At 38.5% G+C, this 26,161-nt stretch overlaps 2 protein-coding genes across 2 annotated transcripts in view; one reads left to right on the top strand and one right to left on the bottom strand.

Annotated features, from left to right (window-relative positions):
- Smp_045940 (putative procollagen-lysine,2-oxoglutarate 5-dioxygenase) overlaps positions 1-3,155 on the bottom strand; it is a gene marked incomplete at both ends in the record, with an annotated part of 33,556 nt that extends 30,401 nt beyond the window's left edge. Inside the window, 6 exons of the mRNA XM_018789572.1 lie at positions 669-748; positions 2,344-2,542; positions 2,659-2,740; positions 2,778-2,899; positions 2,936-3,031; positions 3,082-3,155. Coding sequence (XP_018655001.1) covers positions 669-748; positions 2,344-2,542; positions 2,659-2,740; positions 2,778-2,899; positions 2,936-3,031; positions 3,082-3,155 — 653 coding nt within the window. The remainder of the gene's footprint in view (positions 1-668; positions 749-2,343; positions 2,543-2,658; positions 2,741-2,777; positions 2,900-2,935; positions 3,032-3,081) is intronic.
- Positions 3,156-20,182: 17,027 nt separating this feature from the next.
- Positions 20,183-25,110, top strand: Smp_045930 (hypothetical protein). Its single transcript, XM_018789571.1, has 6 exons — positions 20,183-20,488; positions 20,530-20,597; positions 20,646-20,700; positions 20,735-20,777; positions 22,130-22,235; positions 24,450-25,110. Exons 1-6 carry the CDS (start codon positions 20,218-20,220, stop codon positions 24,516-24,518), a joined length of 612 nt encoding a protein of 203 aa, XP_018655000.1. The 5' UTR covers positions 20,183-20,217; the 3' UTR covers positions 24,519-25,110.
- Positions 25,111-26,161: the final 1,051 nt, after the last annotated feature.

Below are 26,161 nucleotides of genomic sequence, written 5' to 3'. Positions count from 1 at the left end.
TCAGGATTCTGGAGCACATGTGAACCACTGGGTTTGGAATCAGGGTTTTTCAACTCCCCTAGGTGGATCCTCTGTATCTACTAACTCGGTTAAGGAACTGAACACTCGATTTTCGTTCTCTCACTTTCGTAAACAACACGCCCGCCGAGAGAAGGCGTGAGTAGGACTTCGCTGGCAGTGGTTGTATGCACATGGCTATGTGAGAGCATTTCGAGAAAGAGCTAACTCTCCCCACTCTCGGCTGTACTAGGGCATTTGGGGGATGTTCTGTCAGTCATCCATCGTCAATTTTGAATCTAGCAAGAATGTGCATCCATCCAAAATGTCACACCATATATCAGTAAAGCCAAAAAGGTAGTTAATGAGAAGCAAAAAAGAAAAACTAATACCAATTACGCTGAACATCTAAACATAAGAAATGTCTTAAAAAGCGACGGATAAGATTGAAGAATGAAAAGAATGGAATAGTAGCAAACCCAAGATTTAGAGGGAGAAATAATAGTTTCTAACCATTACCCATGATTACCTTATGGATCGCAATCAAGAATTCGGAACATATTGAGACAGAAATTTAAAACCATTCTAACGATTCATCCTAAGCGTGTCGACAAGGAAGCTGCAGTTAAAAGACCAGTCACAACATGAAAACAAGGGAAAAAGAAACTAACCGAATCATCGCTTGATTCACCTCCTCCTTTTGTTCGGTGGTAGTTTTATTTTTACGAGAAGGATCATCATCAAAAATAACCTGGAAAGATTAATCAAAATATATGGAGTTACTGTCGAGGCACTTTGTATAGATCGATATCCTAAGCTAGGGAAAAATACTTATTTTCTAATACTTGCTCTATTCTGTTCGAAGTTCTAGACTACGAGAAAGTTTGTGCATAATCGTGTGCTTTTGGTGCTAGAAAGATTAACTTTGTTTAAGTTGTCATGGAAATAGCTTCTAGAAACTTTTATTTTGATCTGCTAGACACCTAGATTGGGTTAAAATTTGGGTACAATAACTTAAAACAAGGAAGTAAAGTTTCGCCAAGAAACTTGCATTACGTATAGTTCCAATATTTATAGAGAAATTCCCGAGGAATGAATAATAAACGATTATTGACCAAAGTTGCAATTAATGAAGATTACTAAAAATTCATTGTTTGTTGTATAAAACTGAAAATGTTTTCATACATGTTTTAGACTACCGAGTTAATGAAAAAGGCGAAAAATATTTTAATAAAATTGATCTAACTTGGTGAGGAAAGCTACAAATACACTATTAATTTTAAGTCGACAAACCCTTTAAGCATTCAAAGTCATAATGAAAAGAAACAAGAACATATTGATACAAGTCACATAATGCAATCTGTTTACACAAACCGTATATTTTTCGTAGCACAATTATTAGAGAAATGAGAATGCTTGAGCACTGAGCTAGCCAACCACTTCTAGTTCAGTCAAAGAATGAATTTTATTTTTGAAGTAGAACGCAGTCACATGTTTACGCGACAGCTTAAAAAGTACATTTTTAAGTGGCAACCTTTGTCCGATGAACAGTAACAAAACGATACTTAGTAAGCGTGATGAACCCAAAAGCCTATTACATTTCAATAGTATCTAACAGCTATTTAACAGCCAACTTGGCTATATTTAAGCATTTAATGAAGATAAGTAAATAAAGAATATTTAAATCATTCAATAGGTACTTAGGTATGAGTATAAAGTCTAATGAAGCTATTCAGTTGAATAAACCGAAGCAAGCACTTGAGAATTGGATAGTGGACGTCCTAGTTAATAAGCTACCGCTCTACAAATTCAGTGACAAACAAAATAGGATTTACTTCTGAAACGACAAGGTTTGAGCCTCGTAAGAGTTCTTTACACATGTTTCTAAAAAGATTGCCCTTTTTACTTTACGTTTATAGGCTGGTAAATAATGTATGAAGCCTGGCTGGTAACGGAAGAAAACAAATAGGAAATATGGTGTTTTACAAAAGTAGGTCGGCCAATAATAAAACAACTTAGTGACGATAAACGAGCGACCATGTCAAAAGCTTACGTTGCTATAACAAGCTGGTTACTGATGAAACAAAACTGATATTGCTAGAGAATTTAGCTGACCAGTTCGGAGCTTGTCAATCCTTTATTTCAGGTAGCGAGATGTAATTAACAAGATCCGGGTCTACAAGGTCGTAGGACTATATCTTTAATTTCTCACGTAACTAGGAGTTGCATGGCTGTAACACCACTTACATTTGAAAATAAACTATGACATTGCGCACTAGTTGTAGAATAAGATTTAGATTGTTATTTTCATACATTGAACCTACTTGAAAAGTCAGCGCAACTGACCTGTGCACATGGATATCTCCATAATGTGAAGTCCGGTAATACTGGAAGTACCTCCAAAGCGTGGACGTTTGGTTTACTATAATGCTTATGAATAGGCTTTTCAGCTGCTTTGAACGTTTCCTCAATGGCGTTGATCTGGCTTTCGCGATCACGATACACGATCTCTTCATTGAGATGGCGTTTAACATTGTACCCAAGTCTTTGAAAGTAAAGACAAGTGAAAACACTCACCTGGACTCCACCTTTTCAGATTTGTTCCAACGATTGTAAAGCTCAGTAGATATATATTCTGTTTTCCTCAGCCAGGACACTGACTTTTGATGTCTAGATTTACGTGCATTGACAAAAGTAGGAGCCTCATCTTCCAAGAGTCGTTCATCATCCGGATGAAGAGTCGCTATTTTGTAGCACTTAAAAGTTCAATTAAAATATACCTCTTTTGTCAATTCGAAAAACATCAGGATCAATTAAGTCAACCTCAACTCCCACATCTGTTTCCGTGAGTAATTCATGCTTATAATTCCTTTCCAGAGAGGTAGCCACATATTGAAGGAATCTAACACCAATATTTAAAGATTAAAAGCAGTTTAACCTGGAAGGTTCGAGAGGATATACTAAGAATTTAGGGTCGAAAGGGAGCTCTGGCAAATTATTCTGATACTTCAGACGACATAAAAGAGATTCAGTTCTGTAGTGAAAATTGGAATATATTATTTATTTTGTAAAGCATCATTGTACTTGAACTCCTTCCCACGATCTTGTGAAGAATCAAGTGGATCATTAGCTTTCTCAGAACTCTGAAATAATGTCATTTTGCGCGCTAAACCCAAGGCCGGAAAGTAAACTATGTGGGTTCTAATTATTCCAGTATGAATGGATCTCGGTGAAATTATTGAACTTCCATTCAATTTATTCCTCTTGTGTCGACTGTCTAGCTGTTTTTCACACTGTTCTCTAATCTCTGAGAGGATGATAAATTAGATTATACAGATGTAAACGAAAATAGTTCAGATGGTTCGGAGTGGAATCGGAAAAACTTCCGCTTGTCGGGCTTCCATATCTAGCAGCAGGGGATCAATAACCTCTACATGTGAGAACAGATATATATTAATAAATTATCGTGAAATTATAGAGTCACGTTTTCGATTGTAGGACTCATGAAAAGTCTCTTTAAGCACCTCGACTGGCAATGAATTCCAGAATTTTACTACTTACAAAGAGTAAATAGTGTGCGTGTTGTCCATTCTGTTATTTTGGGACTCTAACTTCTGCGCATTATCCCTATGGTTTGCGTTGAAACTGAGTCTAAGCATGTGTTTGATCGGATGGTCGGGAGTGTTTTGGGTTGTAGCTGTAAATAATTCCCCAAAATCAATAGCTCATTAAGTGTTCGACATTGGATGCTGACCACGTTGTTTAAGTAGACTTGTTTAACTAAAGGCTTTCGGTCATGCATCCATACCAGATCACGTTTCGACTCGGCGTGGGACACAGCTCCTACGTTCACTAGTCAGCTTAGAATAAACGCTTCGCGATATATTGATAACGTATCAAATATGTCTTTCCGATCTCTCCGCATCTGACTTCTGATTTCATTTGGTTGGGGAAAGCTTCGTATATAGAAGCGCTACTGGTAGCAGGTTGTAAAATCAGAATACTAGCCGTATCTTCAGTGGTGAGCACGACGTGATCGGTACACCAAGCCAATAAACTGTGGGTCCGTTCCTTTTTGGAATATCATTATTCATTATTATTCTTTATTTGATTTTTATATATTGTGATATACTTTTTTTTCCCGAGTTTTTCCGGATATATTTTAATTAAATGTTTTTCGTTCTTTATATTATTATGACGGAACAGTCACCTAAGGTTTTTAAGTTTAAATCTATTCCCCTAACTTCGATTCAGTTAACGCCTTTTTTGCCTGACAATATCGAGTCCTGGTTTTGCTACGCAGAAGCTGACTTTTGCGGGCACGGAATCACGGACTCGCGCGCACGATTCCTCGCGGTAGTTAAGGCGTTACCGCGCGAATTTTACAGGTATGTAACACCTAGTATGTTTACTAGTGATGTTCCGGCACCTTACGAAACTCTCGAACGGTCGATTCTAAAACGTGGAGATCTAGCTGATCGACAACGGTTAGACCAACTCCTTAACAATATCGACCCGCAACATGGTTCCGCGACGGACATGTTGTTAAGGATGAGAGAAGTCGTAGGTCAACGAACGTTCGACGATGGCCCATTCAAACAAATTTTCTTGTCTAAACTCCCGAAACAAGTGCAGGCAGTGCTCGTCTCGTTCCAAAACAACGCCGTAGACGAACTCGCTGCATCTGCCGATCGAATATTAGAAATAACGAAATCGACTAGCACTGAGGTTTTTTCCGTCAAGGAAAAACCTCAATCGACCCCAACTGACATAGCCGAACTACGTCACACACACGATATCTTAGATTTCGTAATGACCGTAGTCGGTCAAAAACCCTGTGTAGAAGTGTCTCACCTAGGTGATCTGTCTCTCGACCACGAGAGACGGATAATCCCAACTGGTGCTGGTATCCATACTGGTCATATCCTTTGCACATGGTCCCTAAAAAGGACAGCAATGATTAGCGTCCAACTGGTGATTATCGGCGTCTGAATGCTAAAACCATTCCCGACCGTTACCCATTGCCTCACATTCACGATTTGACAGCTACCTTGATAGGTACAACTGTCTTTTGGAAAATCAACTTGGTTTAAGCTTATAACCAAACTCCTATGGCAACCGACGACATTCCGAAAACCGCCTTCATCACTCCTTTCGGCCTTTATGAATTTTGACGAATGCCTTTCGGCCTAGGAAATGCGGCTCAAACCTTCCAAAGATTTATAGACGACGTCTTCCGAGGTCTCAACTTCGCACATGCGTGTGTTGATGACTGTCTCATAGCAAGTTCGGACGGAGAATCACATCTCAAGCATCTGGACATTGAATTCGAAGGACTGAAAAAGCATGTCATCACTGTGAAACATTCAGAAATGCCGGATCGGAACTGACTCCTTGAATCCCCTAGGACACACTATTGACGCTCAAGGCATCCGACCTCTTAGAAGCAAAGTGGCGGACATTCCGGATTACCCAGAACCGACCACCATTAAGCAGTTGAGCACAATTAACGGTCTCGTAAGTTTCTATAGACGATTCATACCAAAATGCGCATCCCTTATGAAACCGTTAACCAACCAACTCCATGGAAATGCGAGATCCATTTTTCTGGGCGACACCGCGCAAAAAGAAATATATCCACAATTGAGGAGCTTATCACAAAGGCAAGCATGCTAGCACATCAGGACACTCAAGCGCCCATTAGTATCGCCGTAGACTCATCCGACTCAGCAATCGGAGGAGTCTTACAACAGTGGGTTAACAACTCATAGCAACCTTTAGGATTTTTCTCGAGACGGTTGCTAGACGCGGAGTCTAGGTACAGCACATTCGGTAGGGAACTCCTAGCTATGTATTGTGCTGTACGACATTTCCAACATTCCATCGAAGAAAGAGAATTCACGCTTTTTACCGATCATAAACCTCTAACCTTCTCTTTAAGTTCATCTTCAGACAAGTAGTCACCGCGAGAGTCTCGACAACTCGACTACATTTCGCAGTTTACTTCAGATATACAACACATTTCTGGAGCAAACAATGTAGTCGCAGACGCCTTGTCTCGAATTAGTTCCTTGAACAGTTTCCAAGGAATTGACCTTCTTAAACTCGCTCAGCTTCAAAAAGAAGACATTAATCTTCAGCATGAGTTATCCTCGACAACTCTTAAACTACGTATTAAGCAGGTGGGAACAGGTAAGGAAACCTTACTATGTGACACATCTATAGGTAGGGATAGTCCAATCGTTCCAAAACATTATCGACGCAACGTCTTCAATACGTTGCACAATCTTTCTCACCCAGGTGTTCATGCATCAATCAAGCTTATAGTCGAACGGTTTTGTTGGCCTGGTATGAATAAAGACGTGAGGGAGTGGGCACGTTCCTGTGTAAGCTGCCAGAAATCTAAGGTGATCAGACACAACAAATGTCCCTTAGGCTCTTTCAAACCCCCGACGTTCATTTCGACCACGTTCATCTGGATTTGGTAGGACCCTTACCCGATTCAAACAGATACTCATATCTCTTAACATGCTTAGGCTGTTTCACTCGATGACCAGAAGTAGTACCTATTAAGGACATTACTGCTGAAAAAGTGGCTCGTGCCTTTGTCGACCGGTGGGTAGCAAATTTCGGTTGCTCTTCAACCATCACTACAGACCGCGGACGCCTGTTCGGATCTGGACTTTTCCGTTGTCTGACCCCACCATTAGAAATCAAGCGCTTCCGAACGACCGCCTACCACCCACAAGTAAACAAGTTGGTAGAACGCTTTCACCGACAACTTAAAGCTCCGCTACCAGCTGCAAACGTTTCACAGTGGACAGACGCTCTTCCACTCGTCTTACTAGGTATCCACAATGCAGTAAAGGGTGACATTGGATACACGGCATCTCAACTCATTTACGGAACGACACTCCGACTCCCAGGAGAATTCGTGGACCATTCGTCTTCTTCATTGAACATGAATCTAAACTCTTACACGAGCAGGCTTACAAACGCAATGCGTTCAGTTAAACCTGGTTCCACTTAATCTCAATCAACTGATGTTTTCGTTCAACCTGACTTACGATATAATGCACATATCCTCGTTCGTCTAGACTCACATCGACGACCTCTCGAATCAGCATATGAAGGGCCCTTCAAAGTTCTTCAACGTGGACCTACGTACTATGTAGTTGATAAGAACGGCACGAACGACAGCATCAGTATCGATCGCCTCAAGGCAGCGTACTTAGAAGGAAACCATAGCTTCGTCGAATTTCCTTCAGTACAATCGAACGATACGGCTTCTACACTTGTAGTACCCCATACGACAGCGGACACACACCTTGATACTTCGTCAACATCGAAAGATAAACTTAATACAACGCGTTCTGGAAGAAGAGTAGGGTTTCCGGAACATTTAAACGACTATTGCACGTAAGATACTGGTTAACATTTTTGCCTTATCCCGATTTTCCTTTGTATTATATATAATAAAAAAATTTAATATGCTTATATTTATATATTTTAAAAAAAAACGTTTTTGACTAATATGTGTATATTTCATTTTTTTGAAAAAAATCTTTTTTCAAATCGCTTTTATGCTGTCGCAGGTGTATTAGTTTATTTATCTTTTTCTGCCCGCTTTGTGTCTTTACGCGCGTACAAGTGTATTTCGGCATGTACTTACATATTCTTTTTTTCTTTTCCAGGACAGCTGGAAAAGACGGTAGAAAGAATGATGAATTTTACGAGGAACTGAAATTTTACCTGCACTTCATGGCTACTTATAGTAAGGAAAGACGACCAGACGCTGCTGAACAAAGCAAGCTATTTCCTTGCCTCTGACATTTTGTTTCACTGTGTGGCGCGATTCAATTATAAAGGGTGTTACTGGTAAAGTTTTGTCAAACTACAATACCTGTGGTATCTTCGGTAGTTTTCTGATCTTTCCTTTCATGTGTAGTTTCTCAATGCTCGGCTCCATTTTTTACTCAGTCGATGGTAGTAAAATTTCGTAACTGCATTTTTGGTCATTATTACTTCATTCACCAGAATGAACATCCTTAAGAGATAGAGACCATATATTTCTTTAGCTATGAACACTCATTGCTACTGAGAACTTAGATCGCTTACCTTCTGAGAGAGTTGAAATTTGACTACAGACCTATGATACAGATTGGACTGGTCCTGATTTATGATCACCTGTTAGTTGTATAGACTGCGCTAAAAACTATTCAGGTACTGTACATTAACACCCTTTATATTTATTTTCTGTTTTTATTTCTACTGTCACAGTCTAAGTTAAATGATTAGGAGTTAACCGACAACCTTTCATTAGGATTAAAATACTACAGGTGAAGTATATATTTAATTCCTTATTTTGTGTGACCATTATATTTCCTGTTGTTCTGTATTGAATAGTTATGAGTTGTTGTGTTTAAATTAGGGCTTTGTGCTTCATAAGTTCCAGGTATTTGTTGATAAATCCAATACAATCACCTTTAAAAATTTTTATATCTACTGAATGAGGGTGATTATAGGTCCAGCAATACCACTTGGCCATTAAGTTGTTTTCCTTCCAACGACTGGGCTTGGTAGGTGAGTAAACAACAGGTATGACTCTTTACAGGAGAATAATCCACGGCTACGGATGTTTCGAACGTTATGCAAGGGGTATGGTTGATCTGTTAAGAAAGCCCATGTATTCAGATTAACTTTATATCTGTAAAAGTCTCATTTAAGCAAACAGGACAAGGGCACACATGTGTTTCAAAACGAATACAACAAATATTTGTATATATAAAGCTTAAGTCTATTAAATAAAACGGATGAGTTAAATGAAATAAGCCATACAAATGACACAAATGATACACAAAACATGGGTATTACTCCAAACCACATGCGAAGGCTTGGCAATATTCGGCTTGTCTTTGTTTAGTAATGACAATTAGACCAGAACGTGAGATGTGGCTGCATTTTACCTGTGTTTACTCTTGATAGTATATCATTTGTACACCGAGGAGTTCTCTGGTCGTGATGCATCAACATGGTGCCTAGTCACACTATCTAATGAATGATATCTGGTCAAAGCCTACTGCCAACAGAGTACCACAAACAGATACGGTAGAGATTAACCCTCTCTTTTCGTCTCGGATACACTTATATCCCATTCTTAAAAGGCTCCAATCTTTCCAAAGTCAACTTTTTTGAACTTGAATACAGTGAAGGGGATGACTCTGCCGGAGCTCTATCTTTCTACCTCAGTGAAGAACTAGAATTGTTCGAAAATGTGAGGTACTTCGGACAACAATTTAACTTACTGTAGGGTACGTCTATCTAAGAAAAAAAGCCGGTTACAATTGCATTGAGGTTAACTATGATAATTTTATGCAGTCTCTACCTGTTGCGTTCCAAATCTTTACGATACATTCCTATCTTGAGGATCTAAGCCTGTTAATAATCTTTGACATATTAACAAGTCCTACTGCAGTGTGATTGCTTCCAGAGTGAATTTGATTCGCAAATCGATGAACCATGCACTTCAGTTGATCGCGTTCAATGAACGTAGTAGTGGAATTAGGATACAGGTCGAATGCTAAGAATAACCAGCAAAGGTATATGAGTTACATAGCTTGGTTACTTACTTACGCCTGTTACCCCTCGTCGACGAGCATAGGCCGCTCACCAGCATTCTCCATCCAACTCTGTCCTGAGCCTTCCTTTCCAGTTGCTATTCATCCTTTTCATATTGGCTTCTATTTCCCGGAATAGTGTGTTCATTAGCCTTTCTCTTTTCCGCTTCCCTTCAGGATTCCAAGTTAGGGATTGAGTCGTGATGCACATTAGTGATTTCCTTAATGTATGTCCGATCCACTTCCAACTTTTTTTCTTATTTCCTCTTCAGCTGGAAGCTGGTTTGTCCTCTCCTATAGAACGCTGTTGCTGATAGTATCCGGCCAATGGATGTTGAGTACTTTGCGTAGACAACTATTTATAAATACTTGTACCTTCCTGATAATAATAATAATGTATTTCTGCAATAGCAGGTACACGCCATTTTTACAGGCTTGATCTACAATTTACAACATATACTGGTTCACAGTATGCATCACAAGCAAGGTTGTTTAGTAATTATAATCTATAAAAGTTGATAGCAGTCCATTCGTTCAGATATAATGTGTTTTCATAAGAATAGTTTCCAAAGGGGCATGGCGTCCACGTTACATTCCAGATCCAATCTCAACAAAAAGTGTATTAGGGTTTCGGTCGTGCTAAGTATTTATGTAATGCAGCTTTTTAAGTTTATATTTGTTATAAAGTAGGCTTGTGGAGCGCCTGGTCCGAACTATGACCTTGGAAAAGCGCGTTCGTCGAGCTTGTTCCAGATGTCCAAAGTTACATAGCTTCACCCTCAGAGCAAGATTCTGAAGAGAAAAAAAAGGAAAAAGAAACCGAGGAGCATCAAGGCATTTGGATATGAACGATTACCAGTGCTTAACATTTATTAGTGGAACAGATGGAGGTATGATAAATTATTAGATTAAATTGATACTAGCTCATGTTGCAAGAGTGAACTGTGATTAGGGGCTCCAGAGGAGATAATGCAGTAATAAAGAACATTGAGTTGGGATATTTATCAAGGTGGAGTAGGTTCCAATGAAGGAGGGAAGTCAAGGTTGGAATGAGGAAGAACAGAGAGTGCATATAGAAAGCAGAGTGTGGAGTAAAATGTGAGTAAAAATCGATGGTCGTAGTAGTTCTCCACGTTTCAGCACCATACAGTAGGACTGTCTTGACGTTCGTATTAAAGATTCTGACCTTGAAATTGGTTGAGAGTTGTTTTGAGTTCCATATGTTCTTCAATTGTAAAAATGCTGCCCTTGCTTTGCCAATCCTCGCCTTTACATCTGCATCCAATCCTTGTTTATTAACGATGCTCCCCAGGTACGTAAATGTTTCCACCTATTCCAGAGTTTTGCCATCAAGTGTGATTGGGTTGGTGTTTTCCGTGTTGCATTTGAGGATCTTGTTTTTTCCTTTGTGAATGTGGAGGCCTATCGATGCAGAGGCTGCTGCTACATTTGCTGTCTTCATCTGCATTTGTTCGTGTGTATGAGAGAGGAGGGCTAGGTCATCTGCGAAGTCCAAATCATCTAACTGATTCTGAGCTGTCCATTGTATTCCGTATTTCCCGTCAGATGTCTAATTCTTCATAATCCAGTCAATCACTAGAAGGAAGAGGAATGGGGAGAGTAGACAGCCTTGTCTGACTCCGGTCCTTACTGGAAATGCATCTGTCAGCTGTCCTCCATGCATGACTTTGCACTGTAGTCCATCGTATGAGTTTTGGATAATGTTGACAATCTTTTCAGGAACCCCATAGTGTCGAAGAAGTTTCCATAATGTTCTCCTGTCAAACGCCTTCTCATAGTCAATGAAGTTGACGTATAGTGATGAGTTCCACTCGACTGATTGTTCAACGACGATCCGTAGTGTCTCAATCCGGTCTGTGCACGACCTATCCTTACGGAATCCAGCCTGCTGATCCCTAAGTTCGGCGTCTACTGCGTCTTTCATCCGATTCAGCGGTACTCTGTTGAAAACTTTTCCTGGTACTGATAACAAACTGACGCCTCTGTAGTTCTCACATTTGCTCAGATCTCCTTTCTTTGGTATCTTGATGAGATATCCTTCTTTCCAGTTCATTGGCACTTGTTCCTCTTCCCAAATCTTCTTGAATAGAAGGTGGAGTTACATAGCAGTATAGCGGAAAAGTTAGCGAGTTGATTGGATGAAGAGAGTGTGATCAGTCCATATAAAGAGAGGGCAGTCCAATTGCTTAAAAATCGTTCACGTAATTTGTTCACTCCTACCAAAGGAGTGCATGAGCTAATGAAGTTTTGGTTTTTGCCAGTTTTACCATCAGCGTACAAAAGCTAAGCGTCTAATCAAAGATCGCGCCTCTGGAAGACCGATTTTTGTTGTAACTCTTTCTCATGGGGTCGAGGTGAAAAATAATGGTAATTTTCAGCCTAAATTATATTCAACAGAGGAGTTTTTAGTTACTTGGCAACTGAGTCTGTTATCCAGTGGAAACGGGGAACGTCTCCTTAACAGGATAGTGAGGGTTGAACCTATGATATGTAGTAGTTCAGAAGTGATGTGTAGTGTCTAGTGCTAACGCACACATGATTCATCCTATTTTTGAACAGATTTAATAACTCAGGCAACATGTGACTATTCGTTCTTTCTATTTTCGCCATAACTATTGTTTTCATAAGAACTCGTGACTTTTAGTAGAAACATATGTTTCATTTTGTATCCTTGTATTTCCACGTTCATGCGCTTTGTCCATACTTGTGCATATGTCAATCGCTCAAGGCTTACCTGTTTAATGGGTTGTTGATCTGACTCCGATTAAAATTGTCGCCTGCTTATAAACCTGGATCAAGTCTTTTAAGCAATATTATTGGCTGGACGGTTACATACTCACTATTGTCATTTGACTGGAAAGGGGGGGAAGAAGTCATATATAACCGTGACGTGAAGTTGCTGCCGTTGTAACTGTGAAGCAATATATTTTGAAGTTATTTTTCTGCAATTTTATTTTTATATATTGATTGAACGTTTATTAAGTGTTTCAGTTTGGTTTTTTTCTCATTACCATAATGCTAAGTTTTTATTTAAACCGTAATTTGTTGGCACAGACTGAAACATGTTTCATTATGTCCTCGTTGATGACACTGGCTAGCTTAATAGTATCAATGTCTAAACCAGGAAGAATATACTGTCCAACTGATCACACTCGTTTAGTGTAGAATAGCCAGGGATCAATGGAAAAGGTTCTGGAAAAATCATATGAGCGGGATGACAACGCTGAAGCGATTATTACGATGAAAAAGTGCTTCTACTCATTGCTTTCTACGGTTGGGATTTCATATCACATGGAATACTAATTTCCACAAACTTTTAAACATCATGAGCTATTTCACAAAACGGTTAGTGAGACAGATGCGTACACTTGTTTGGTTTAAGGATGTTTGCTATCAATAACTGATAGTTGGTTGTATTTTTTTACATGATCATTAGTCTCAAGTCAACTGCTACGTAATGTATTACGTCATACTTGTTTGACCAGTTTTTTCGGGGTCATAATAAAAATTTGCTTGCAGAGACAAAACAGCAAAATATAGGTACATAAATGGTCGACTGTTGAATTCAGACTAAATCGTGAAGCCTAAAAAGTGTTGTGTCATATGAATGCTTCAGCACAACACTGAACGGTTGTAGGTAGATACTGCAGGCGAGATACATCGACTAATCGACTTACGGATCAAATTCACTCTGGAAGCAATCACACTGCAGTAGGACTTGTTAATATGTCAAAGATTATTAACAGGCTTAGATCCTCAAGATAGGAATGTATCGTAAAGATTTGGAACGCAACAGGTAGAGACTGCATAAAATTATCATAGTTAACCTCAATGCAATTGTAACCGGCTTTTTTTCTTAGATAGACGTACCCTACAGTAAGTTAAATTGTTGTCCGAAGTACCTCACATTTTCGAACAATTCTAGTTCTTCACTGAGGTAGAAAGATAGAGCTCCGGCAGAGTCATCCCCTTCACTGTATTCAAGTTCAAAAAAGTTGACTTTGGAAAGATTGGAGCCTTTTAAGAATGGGATATAAGTGTATCCGAGACGAAAAGAGAGGGTTAATCTCTACCGTATCTGTTTGTGGTACTCTGTTGGCAGTAGGCTTTGACCAGATATCATTCATTAGATAGTGTGACTAGGCACCATGTTGATGCATCACGACCAGAGAACTCCTCGGTGTACAAATGATATACTATCAAGAGTAAACACAGGTAAAATGCAGCCACATCTCACGTTCTGGTCTAATTGTCATTACTAAACAAAGACAAGCCGAATATTGCCAAGCCTTCGCATGTGGTTTGGAGTAATACCCATGTTTTGTGTATCATTTGTGTCATTTGTATGGCTTATTTCATTTAACTCATCCGTTTTATTTAATAGACTTGAGTCTTTTGTTACATGAGGCATGCCGGCTTACAGGCAAGATCAAATTGTTACAGAAGTTACAACTTTCACTGTAGAGAATTACTCAGCTGCGTTGATATTTTATAAGATTTGAATGAAAATGGATTTCGTAAGAAACATGTCAATATCACATTTGGCGCAATTTATGAAGGTTGCGTTGCAACATTCAGTTGATGGTCGAGAATGTATTCATGCGAAGTTGGGGGCTTTTAGAAGCTTCGTCCTTATATCTCTCCGGAATATCTGAGGCTTTAATAGCGGTGTAGGACGAAGCCATATCTGTTTTCGGTGGGGTGTCCCCAGGGGGCTGAAAAAGGTGTAAAAAAAAGGAAGGAGAAAAGCAGAGTACACAATATTCATGGAGGAATAGTTAAGGTATAATCATATAGTCTATTTGTCTGTTACTGAAGTCCTTATTAGGTAAGAGCATACTAATGTGTTAAATAAAGCTAAGTGTGAACAAGGTATGAGTGGATAAGGTACTGTATAAATGAAGGTAGTTCAGAAAGAAGTATGGGATTATGTGTATTTATAAAATAAAGTGATGAAAACAGTATTCCGATACAAATGGCTGTCTCCCTTTTTTGAAGCTGTTTGAACTCTCTTTTTTGTTTTCAGATTTTATAGGGTATGGAGTGGGCTTCGTTTTTAGCCAATTGTCAAGTTTGCTTGTAATAGGTTTAATCGGTAGGACATGGAGCCAATTCAGCTTTTTTTAACATGGTTTAAAGAGGTATTTCGCATGAATAAGTTCGCATCAATACCGTTGGTTCGTGACATCCCACTACCAACTTGGTAAAAAACTTAATTAACAACCGATTTCCAGCAGTTGATCCAAACACACAGCTAGCGAACCGAACTTTGATTGGTTAAACAAAAGTATGTTATACTGTAAAGCGTACAAATCGTTTTTAAGTGACTTTCACTAGATTATATCAAAGCACAAACTCTGCTTAGTCTAACCGAATTCGAATTTAAGAAAGAAAACAAATTATACCAAAAGTACAAAGAACGTCAAACGGCACAACCTATTCAATAATGTAAAAGGTTTCTCTAGTACAAAAAGCGGTCTGCTTGAACATGTGAGCTGACAGTTCCTGTCGTCTAGATATTTTAACAATATATCTAATTTCGTTCGCTTTAATACATCATTATGGCTGTAAACTGCATAACATATTCAGGTGCGTTTCTGAAAAGTTTGCAAGTTTTCGTTGTACAAGTTACAAAAGGCTCAGAAGTATCGTCGTTGCTGGCAATTTTCATGCAGCGAAAAGAATGTACATTATTTGGATGTCGATTGACTGAACTGTCAACTTCTAACTGGCGATTACTCAATATTCATCGTCAGGATCGATCAATAAGTAAAAAAACGGAATCTTATTGAAATACTTTGTGCTGTAAATTCTATATTGTACCAAAAATATAATACTGAATAAAGCTAATGATAATAATAATAATAAAATAGCGTGCTAATCATCAAATAAATAAGTGTTCGATACTGCATTCAATGTTCAACGATTATCGGCCGAATAATGCACTAACCCTGGGCTTAGTGAGGAACTATCTTATTGTCGGTGAGCCGGTAAAATGCATCAGCAAAATTAAACAATGGAGGAGAGTCTTTGATCAAAGTCAAATAACAAATGTCCAGACAGAGAAGACTGAGAAACATAGAACGTTGTTACGAGAGACCTGACTAAAAGTTGGAGTACAAGGCAGTACTGAGGGTCAGTGAGAAAATCACTTCGGAGGGATTTTTAGCGTATTTTTTTCCGTCACAACTCAAGACGGTAACTCAAAATAATTTATCAATACTTCTCTGTTGCTCATAAAACGTGCTCAAGTCTCCTTCTGAAGGCATCGATGACCTACTACTATTAGACCCGAAGGCCTGTCGAGCAAAAGCTTCTGTTCCATTCACAATTATTTGTGAAGAAGGACTGAGGAGTACGTTAATAAAGATGAGTGGACTGTACTTTCTGTTGGATCTAAAGACCATATGATATTACAGATGACTATGTGAACAATGAACTCATGACATTTTACCGAGGAGGTAGAGTACATAAAACAGAAATACGAGTGGGAATATGCAATGGCATCATTATTATAACTTAAAAGCTGCAACGCCACAGGTTACAAGTTATACGAGGTGACAGAATCATGCTAGCGTCACTTTAACACAAACATACCATAGAGCCTGGTACTATGCCAAGTCAAATGAGTCATCCTGGCTTCCAGACAAACCTGTCTAACCATTCATTTTGAGTCACGTTTTAATCTTATGAATTAGTCGCTCATTAACCTTGAATTTTTATACGAGCATTTGTTGATTGCTCACTTTATTCATAAGCTGTCTATAAATATCGAGTCACGTTTGATGAAATCGAGTTGGCCCACATGCCTTCTCGCTTCGCTTTTCTTCCTCGCCTCTTATTCTGAATGTCGGCCTGGATCAACGAGTTTACGAGACAAATGTATTCTCCAATCATTCTCGTATTTCACTCATTTTATTCCGTTATTCTCTAGTGTGAATTTAGTCAATAATTATGTAGGAGGGTATTTGGGATTCATATTTCGATAACGTCATTATCCTAATTGAAGTCATATGAAATGGCCACAGAGACCTCAATTGAACCTCACCACTATGCTCCCCGAGGCGACCCTCAGAAAGCTGCACACCAGCGAATGAAACCTTAGGTGCTCTCCTTCTCTTCTGCACTCGTAGTTGCTCTTATTGAGAATCTCTTCCTACTCAAAATGACCACAGTTTCTTCAGTGTGAAGATTCGAGGTGTGACTTGAGAAACCCATACTCGCACATTGATTTACATTTAGATCACTAAAACAGATGATCTGCTTGTAATGATTGGGTGTCTACTGGAGTTAGACGGGAATGATGTGACGAATCAGACAACTTCGAAGTCGTACCCCTTGGGCAGCATCTAACGTGGATTACTCTTGTCGTTTCAAGGTACTGTGACTGCTTTGAAGACTGTATAACACAAAGGAAGCTATTGGTGAAATATATTAGTAAGACAGTACGACCACAACTACATGGGCCAGTCCGTGACGTGGGATTAACTGATTCTCGTTGATTGTCATTGACCTTAACGAGGACTGGTGAACTGTTCGACATTGAGTTAGTCGACTGCCGGATGATTTGGTTAGGCTCCAGTGACAATTCACAGGCCATACAAACATCTCTAAATCTGACTAGTTTTACCTGATGCATGTTTCATAATTTATCCGCTGTTAACATCAGTATATATCACAGGATTATTCCTATCTCGCTCATTGTCATATTTGTCTCCCTTTTTATTTTTGCACCTCGGTCTTCTCACATTGTCTGCATTATTGGTTAATTAAATTAGCTAATCATTCAGTCGTTGAAACAACCGTTTTTTCTTAGCACTCGAATTTTCTCCCCATTACTGTTTACATTGCAACCAAACGACCTCTTGCCTAATGTTGTGATAGATATGGTATACAAAAGCCTAGTATCCTGAAACAAAGTACTCACTTAGGTCACAAGATATAAAAAAGGTCTATAAAGCTCGCCCTTTAGACATTAGATATCGCTCTACGCGTCTTGGATTCTCTCATATCCTGATTCTAGGGGATTTCAATCTCCCTAGAATCAACTTCGTGGAACATACATACATTGGTGGTGCCAACTCTACTGAAGCTCTGTTCTTCAACCTTATCGGCGACCTGGGATTATTTGAAAATGTGAAGTCGGCAACCCGTTGGAGAAACAGTCAGACGCCGTCACGCTTAGACTGGGTATTCACAAACGAAGAATTCCTAGTTGACGACCTCTCAATCCTGGCTCCCCTGGGCAAAAGTGATCACGCCGTCTTATCATTCAGCTTTGTCAGCAAGACGGAGCTACGATATCCTACTAGCAACAAGCGCTGGAACTTCAAACGGTTGAATGTGTTAGCTTTACAGGACTATCTTCAACAGGTGGATTGGAATGTTCGCCCTGAAATTGAAGTGGATGCTCATTGGGATTTTTTACTGCACACGATCTTATGTGCTACTGAGCATTCAGTTCCTAAAATGGTCCCAAAAAGCTACAAGCAACCTGCAATCATCAAGAACCGCACTCGTCGTTTGCTAAGCCGCAAAAGGCACTGTTGGGCTGAATATAAACGAACGGATAACAACGGCGCGTACAGGCAATACAAACATATAAGGAACACATGCACAAAGGCAATAAGAGAAGACAGGCTTCAGTTCCAGACCAAGCTTATCGATAGATTCGTCTCCAATCCGAAAAGCTTGTTCAGTTATGCAGCTTCTCTTCGACAAGGCAAAACTGGAGTTTCCCAACTGCTTGGTCCTAATGGCCCGACCAACAACGACAGTGATGCCGCTAACCTTTTGGCTGAACATTACTCCCGGACATTCCAACTGACCCACATCAACCATACTGACGAAAGCTTCACCTGCACCTGTACAGGACTTTCCGAAGTGGACCTGAGTGCTGACTTGGTGCTCCGTAAACTGCAGAACCTAAAAAAAGACACTTCTCCTGGTCCGGACATGGTTCATTCCGCCGTATTGAGGGAAGCAGCTTCAATCCTGGCGACACCACTTAGCGTGATGTTTGCACACTCGCTAAGCAGAGGCAAACTACCGGAAATATGGAAGCTGGCCCACATCACACCAATTTTCAAAGGAGGTCGACGCAGTGAACCCTCAAGCTACCGACCAGTGGCCCTTCTCTCCATACCTTCAAAAATTATGGAATCCCTAGTATTCGACGGCATACTAGAACACTTATCATCCTCAAAGTTCTTCTCGCCTCAACAGCATGGTTTCAGAAAAGGTCATTCTTGTACGACCAACCTGCTGACTGCGGTGGATAAATGGACAACCATCCTTGATCGCAAGGGGAAGGTTGACGTCATTTACCTGGACTTCTCAAAAGCTTTTGATAGGGTCAACCATGCATGTCTTATCAAGAAGCTTGGACGATTGGGTATAAAACCCCCTTTAATTGACTGGATCACTTCATACCTAGAAAACCGACATTTTAAGGTCAGGGTTAACTTCACTCTCTCTCAGGCTATGGAATGTTTTGGTGGGGTCCCCAGGGTTCAATACTAGGACCTCTTCTCTTCTTGATTTATATTAACGATCTTCCTCAACAAGTTTCATCTGATTTATTGCTTTTTGCTGATGATGTGAAACTTTGGAGAGAGATACGTACTCACAATGATATACTAGTTCTGCAGGAGGATCTGACTCGACTTCAAAGTTGGGCAGACGACAACGGACTTACCTTCAACACTTCAAAGTGCAAGGTAGTCCATCTGAGACATGTTGCAGACTATAGTTATAACTTAGGTAACTCACCTCTAGAAGTTTCCCAAGTTGAAAAAGATTTAGGAGTGTTGGTACCCTACGACCTGAAATCGTATGCGAACTGTGACAAAAACGCCTCTCAAGCAAACCTTGCACTGGTAACATTGAAGCGCATTTTTGGCCAGTTTGACGGTAGAACCTCCCACATAATCTTCAACAGTTTTATTCGTCCCCACTTAGAGTACGGAAACATAGTATTTCCTCCCTCCCTCCAAAAGGATAAGGTCACTCTGGAACGTATACAACGTCGAGCCACGAAATCAGTTCGGGGTCTCAAATTCAAACCTTATGAAGAGCGCCTCAAATCACTTAACCTTTACCCGTTAGAGTATAGGCGTCTTAGAGGTGATCTTCTTATGACTTATAGTATCCTTAATACTTCTGGTCATCCCCTTAAACAACTTCTTAAGCTTAGTCATAACACTAACCTCAGAGGTAACACCCAGAAATTGGAGACCCTACATAGCAGAACAGACTGCAGACACAACTTCTACTCCGTTAGAGTTGTCAAGTGCTGGAATTCGCTGCCGACTGAGCTAGTCCAAGCGACCTCCCAGGAGTCCTTTAAGAGAAAACTTGACTTATTCCTAAGGACTAAGGATAACATATTATTATGATTTACCAAATTCTTTTTTTCCCTCTATTATCGTTCATATACCTAGGTTCTTGCCTGGAGGTATTGGTGATCCACTGCTATCAGACACGGAAGCCCGTTAAGCGAAAGCTTCTTCTATTCCGTCCTCAACCATTTGAACCATTTGTTTGTTGAACAACGATGTCTAGAAATTGGTAGGTGCGGTACATGTTTGGGTTCAGAAGCTTGGTCTGTCCTGGAAGAAGGGTTTTGACCTATGTAAATAGAAGCCTCTTTGTTCAGTGTTCTCCGTTATGTGGAAGTTTCAATCGACGGTCCGAAAACCTATCGATTAACAGAATTATTAGTAAATTGTCACCAAGTGACAAAATGCTCCTGTATCAAGAATTATCCAAATGCATCAAGGAAAAGCCGGACTCCTCAATGAGTACACAACAAGTTCAGGTAGCTCATTTGACATATGCGCAGCTCAAGTGTGGTGAGTCTACGCGAAAGAACATAATATGTATCGTATTTTAGTTTTTATAGGTAACTGTCTCCCTTTCATAGGATTTGGTTTCCTGGATAATGCAATTATGATAGTGGCTGTAAGTGAAATTTAAAAGCTTTCACTTCTAATCGTTGTCTTGGCATAGGGGGAGTATATTGATGTGCAATTCGCAACATTCTTGGGAATTTCGACAATGGCTGGTACCCACATTTCTGATAATTTTCATGTTTTTAGCTGCCGGTCTAGGGAATCTTGTTTCTGATCTTTTTGGCATAGGGTGAGTTTGTAATCACAAGTGATCGGGATACGCCCCTGAACTCACCTCTCAGCATGCATCCAGTATCTGGGTTCATTTATCTCGTAAATTAGTTCCTTAATAATTGAAAATTTTGACTTTTCACCCTCTAAACCAGTAAAAATACCCCTTTATTTTAGTCAGTAAGAGTCTGGCTGTGAGCACTGAAGCTAGAGAAATCAAGGTAATTCAGTGAAACGTCGATTGCAACTAATTTGAGTTGTTTAAAAATATTGGAATGAGTTTACTGTGTTACTTTTTTGTTTGGCTGGAGATACAATCCATTGTATTTTTTCAACTCGATTTACGGAAGGCTGTAAAACGTCCCTACGTTTCGCATTTAAATGGTGTCAGTTATTTAGGTTGGAGGTAGCTCGGGTAATTCGAGGAAACAGGTATCTTGCTGAATTTAAGTAAGAAACCAATATTTATGGTCTTGAGCATTTCTGCTCTTAAAGCCACCGAATTTCTCTTCACGGATGATGTATTTTGTGGGTTTTGTAATTCTCAAGTTGTTGCTGAAAATAGAAAAATAATGAGTTTGATTTCAAAGTTGCTTGCTAACTTAAGCATTTTTATGGTTTCTAGACATTTTCGATCCATCTATCTGCACTTAAAAATGTATCACTAACATAGTATCACCACACTTATGTGTTGTGCAATGTCTTAGGGTACTTGTCATTATATCAATTTACAAGAAATATAAAATCTTGGTGCTAAAATTGCTGGCCGTCAACTAATGCGTCTAGCTACTAACGCATCTTAAGGTTTTCTTGGAATTATAATTAAAAGAAAGGGGCTTATGAATCTAAAAAGTTCTGACTTTTTCACATGAGTCAGTTGTGTTAATTAAGTTTTACCAATCGAATGAACTATTTGAACCTAGATGTGGTGGTTAATTCCAACCCTGTAAACATAAATGGTTTGTGATAGGTGATTCCAAGAGCCTATTTATAACGCAAATTTTAAATCGTCTGTTGAATATCAGAAATAACTTTCCAGCGTATTATATATAGGATAAATACGTGTTCTCATTAAATTATTCACAGCTAAAATTCAGAGGGTAATACTATTTGTAAACATTTCAGCTGAATATCTAAACTAAGTATTTATAATTTATGAGGGCTTTTACCATAATTTGCTTACGTAGCATACTTCCAGTGTGAGTGTATTTTAGTCCTCTCCAAATATCAACACAGCCTTTACCCTTCTAGATGTAATAACAAAACACCAGGCATGTATAAACTTATTTTATTACGTGTGAGTCTACTTTAGACCTGTTTACTCCAATAACATTCAAATAAAAGAGGAAAATGTCTCCACTATTATAACAGGCTTGTCGGCTACGTTGAAAAGTTCATGGAAAAAATTGGTATTTCCGTTCCCCCATTGTCTGCATCCCAACTAGCCAGCAGTTCAGTTCGTTGGTCTATAGCAATAGTAAGTTAGTTTTAGTTTTAATTACAGCATTCACGTACATCATGTTTTTCAAGTGTTGTTTTCAAGCTCGTTAATAAACACATGTTAGTTAAAATCAATACGTGTGTCGGGTGCAAACTTATACCGCGGTGTTTAAAACACTGCACCTTCAACTATTGAGTTTCAGGCTCACACCTCATCATACTTTTTTCTTAGCTACTGGGTATTATTACTAACCTTTTCAAACCGGTTTACCCCCAATCCCGAATGTTTATTTGGTCGCTAGGTTGCATTTAGTGTTCGTTGTTTGCATAAAATATCAGGGAATCCAGAAATAAGTTCAACAGAAACCCCCGCCCAGACTCATGATTATCATCATAACTGCCACATTTGTTGATGCTTGTTTTGTGATACTTTCTTACTCCACCTTTTATCCATTTGGAAATCACCGGTCACAAAAGTGTGGTACTCTTTGCAACCGTAAAGAATACGAATTTATTATGTAACTTCGACACCTTTAATTCACACGTTATAAACACATAATCCATCAGTTTTTGTCATTCGTTTTTCTATCAAATATGGTAAATCGATCGTTTTAACAATGTTGACTATAGGTATATGATATAGGCTATTTATCCAAGACTACTAAGCAAAGCCAAGAACTTTCTTCTTGTAGTACTCATAGGTTTTCTCTGGAATGTAGCTTAAACCAAAGAATTCTGTAAGGGTTTATTTATTTCTGGACTATCAGCTAAAAGACGAGTTCCTGTTCTAAAAAAACTGGATTGAATTAAGTTTCCATGGTCCCTTCGTCATGGCAACAGTTGACTCAGTGTTAAAATTCTTAAGGACGTAGACTCTGGGATGTTTTGCAATGAATCTGTTGGTCGGGTAGTCTTACATTATGTACCTCAGTGAGGAGAATGGTCAAATTGGTATGGCATTTTAAGCTCAATAGAAAAACGATAAAAGCTGTGAACAGGAAATTTCGTTTTTCAATTGCTTCATGGAAAGCTAGTCGAAAAAGTCATTTTATGAATAATATGTGGTAATTGTTGGGACTTATAAAAATTTTATTACGCATAATGACTAGACAATGCAAGTTTTTGAAATTTCTATGATCAGTTCTAGATTAAGAACAACGTAGCTGTAGAACTTTCGGTAAAATATCTTTAGCAGCCATCGTTTTTAGGAATGAATTATTGTGACCCTCTTTATTTATTTGTAAACTTGAATTTATTACAAATACTGGGTCCGATATACTATCAGGCGGATCGCTGTATCTGTCATTTACAGGTTCATATAATGATTCATAAAAAATGACTACTCAGTAACAAATGTATTTGTGAGAACAATAATTATCCGAAGACTTTATTCTTTATCAACTCTAAGGTAATTTTTAGTGAAAAAGCCCATAGCGTGTCCACAAACCGTACACAAAATCCAGTGACAACTAGGTTGTTTTATTGCAAGGTATCCTACCTAACCAAGTAAATCTATAGGGTTGTGAATGCAAAATTATTGAAGCCGTGTGCCATTAGTCTGCGTTGCTTCTCCGAATTATTGTGAAATTCAATCCACATCGAATCTTAAGAACACTATACATAAGGTTCTACGTACATGAAGGTTTCTTAATATAGATAGGTGAGTCAAATAACAACAACTAAATCCCATGTCAATGACATATTTTGGCTTCAAGGGTTAGAATCGATTACAATGAGTTGGATGCATCCATTTCCCGTCTTCTAGATCTTGGAATTTAACATTATTGGATACTTCTTATTTTTCAGATTTATTTCTTTTTGAAACATGTCATAGACACCAATACTACTTTTACTCCTCTATACATCTTGCTAATTTCCACCAGCTTTGCATGTGTCATAGGGATATAGTTCAGTGCACACTACTTCCTGCTCATACTTTGTGTATGAATTTATATGGTAATCAGGTTTTAGACCCCACAAACGGTAAAACTTGGTTAAACCAGTGCTTTCTGATTGTATTATCGATCTAAGTTTCTCATAAAGTGTAGTATCTTTTTCTTTTGATGGATAATTTGTCTTCTTTAGACTGTTAACATGTGTTATTACTGCGACGGACGTGCTAAATTTCCAACATTACAATAAGTAATCTTGTGGTAGCAAAATACTTCAAATTAGTTTGAGCTTTAGGTATTCGTAATTGAAATTGAGGCTGATTATCAGCATTCATAAAATGTGTTCCTTTATTTTTTAGGGACGGATCGTTGGCATTACTATTGGTTGTCTTCTAGGTTTATTGCCTCTTGTTTTGTTCAGTTGGTGAAAGCTAAGAAAATTAACCGAGGGATCAGTCCAACTTTTTGGGTTCTTTACCCCTACAATAGCAATGTTTTTAATTAACTGGATGTATCTTGATTTCTTCATTAGCATAAATCTACAGATCTTTATAAGTCGTGACAGTAAATTTGTAACTCTAGTGCAAACGCATTGCAAAACTATTTTCTTATTGACCAGCTATTTAAAACAGCATCACAGCTCTGCAGAACAATTTTTCGTCTCAAGATCAACATCATACCCAACATCTGATTTCGTATAATTTTTCGTTTCATTATTTGGATCGATTTTTAACTTACCTAATCACATTACAAGTATGTGGATAATATTTTCCAACTGCTGAATTGTTTAAAATAAGCCACATGTTATAAATGCCTTTTGAAACACTCAAGCGCCAATCTCAACTACACCGTATGGTAAATGTGGTTTTCTAAATATATTAGGATTACATAATGAACGTCCTAATAATCCTACATTTTTAGTTCATAATTTATTATTTTTAATTTCTATGTGAAATACCTAGTTTTGTCAAAACATGTATTTTTATTAAACTCCCAGCACTAAGAAATGTGTCGTTTAGTACTGTGTGGGTTTTTTCTATATACCTGTCAAGAAAATGCTTTGTCAACTTACCTATGTACAGTGATCAAGGTACCAGGTTCTTAAAGGCTGTTCCTGAGAATGTAAAATGTAAATTTCATGAATTGCGGGTAAACATAAATTCCTAAACTCCTTGATGTATAAATGCTACATACCTTTGCATAGTGACTGGTCAGTAAAAGTAACCCATGCTAAACTTAATAAAGTTTTGACAGAATGTTTCACACTTATTTAGAATTATTATTTTTACCAATCCAACGTACTTTGATTCTTCGTAGTTTGAAATATTCACACATTACTTGTATTACTTCTTACCTAAACACAAACTTACTACAGTACTAGCGTCACAGTATGTTCACCAAAAAGCGGTAAAAAGTTACGAAAATACAAAGGATACAAATAATGTAAAAAGCGATTATATAAAGTGCAAAAAAGGCTTTGGTCTCCTTTTCCTAAAACTGTTTAGGTTGAAAGGGAAAACAAACTGAGGCCATTAGTTTCTATTCTAAATCTTGTACTGAGTCTCAGTTCATTTCATGCTTTTCAGAATCCTGTCAGAGTTAACCAATAGATGGAAACGAACAGAAATCTTGTTCACTTATCACTGTAGATCTAAACTGTCAACTTTATCCCCCACTCAACTCTAAAGCAAATCGAGACGATGGAAATGCTGAGTATGGGGATAAATCTCCAAGCTAAAATTTCCAAAATCAAATTTTGACGAGATCAATATCTTCATTTAGAAATACCGAGGCATAAGTCCATCAGTGTACTTTTCCATCGACTTCCTAACCATAATTTTATATTTATTCAAAGGGATAAGTAACACTGTATTCAAGGTGGTATGTTCACACGGATTCGCAGTTCTAGGAAAGGCTTCAGCAAGTAACTAGTTTATAATATTAACTGCGTAGACATAAGGAGCGAAAACTTTCAACCAGGAAGGAGTGGTTTCTTACATAATAAGTTCGATTTTGAGCATGTTGTTTGTTTATGAAAACGAACGTAGTAAATAAAGGCTAAACACTTATT

This window comes from Schistosoma mansoni, chromosome W (genome assembly GCF_000237925.1).
Source record: "Schistosoma mansoni strain Puerto Rico chromosome W, complete genome".
NCBI lineage: Eukaryota > Metazoa > Platyhelminthes > Trematoda > Strigeidida > Schistosomatidae > Schistosoma > Schistosoma mansoni.
Note: the sequence above shows the minus strand (reverse complement) of the source record. Positions and strands in the feature narration are given on the sequence as shown.

Coding starts and splice junctions, on each gene's coding strand:
- Smp_045930 (XM_018789571.1), top strand. CDS start 20,218: ATGTTTGGGTTCAGAAGCTTGGTCTGTCCTGGAAGAAGGGTTTTGACC. Junction 20,701..20,734: donor GGGAATTTCGACAATGGCTG/GTACCCACATTT, acceptor TCATGTTTTTAG/CTGCCGGTCTAGGGAATCTT. Junction 20,778..22,129: donor TCTGATCTTTTTGGCATAGG/GTGAGTTTGTAA, acceptor CTATTATAACAG/GCTTGTCGGCTACGTTGAAA.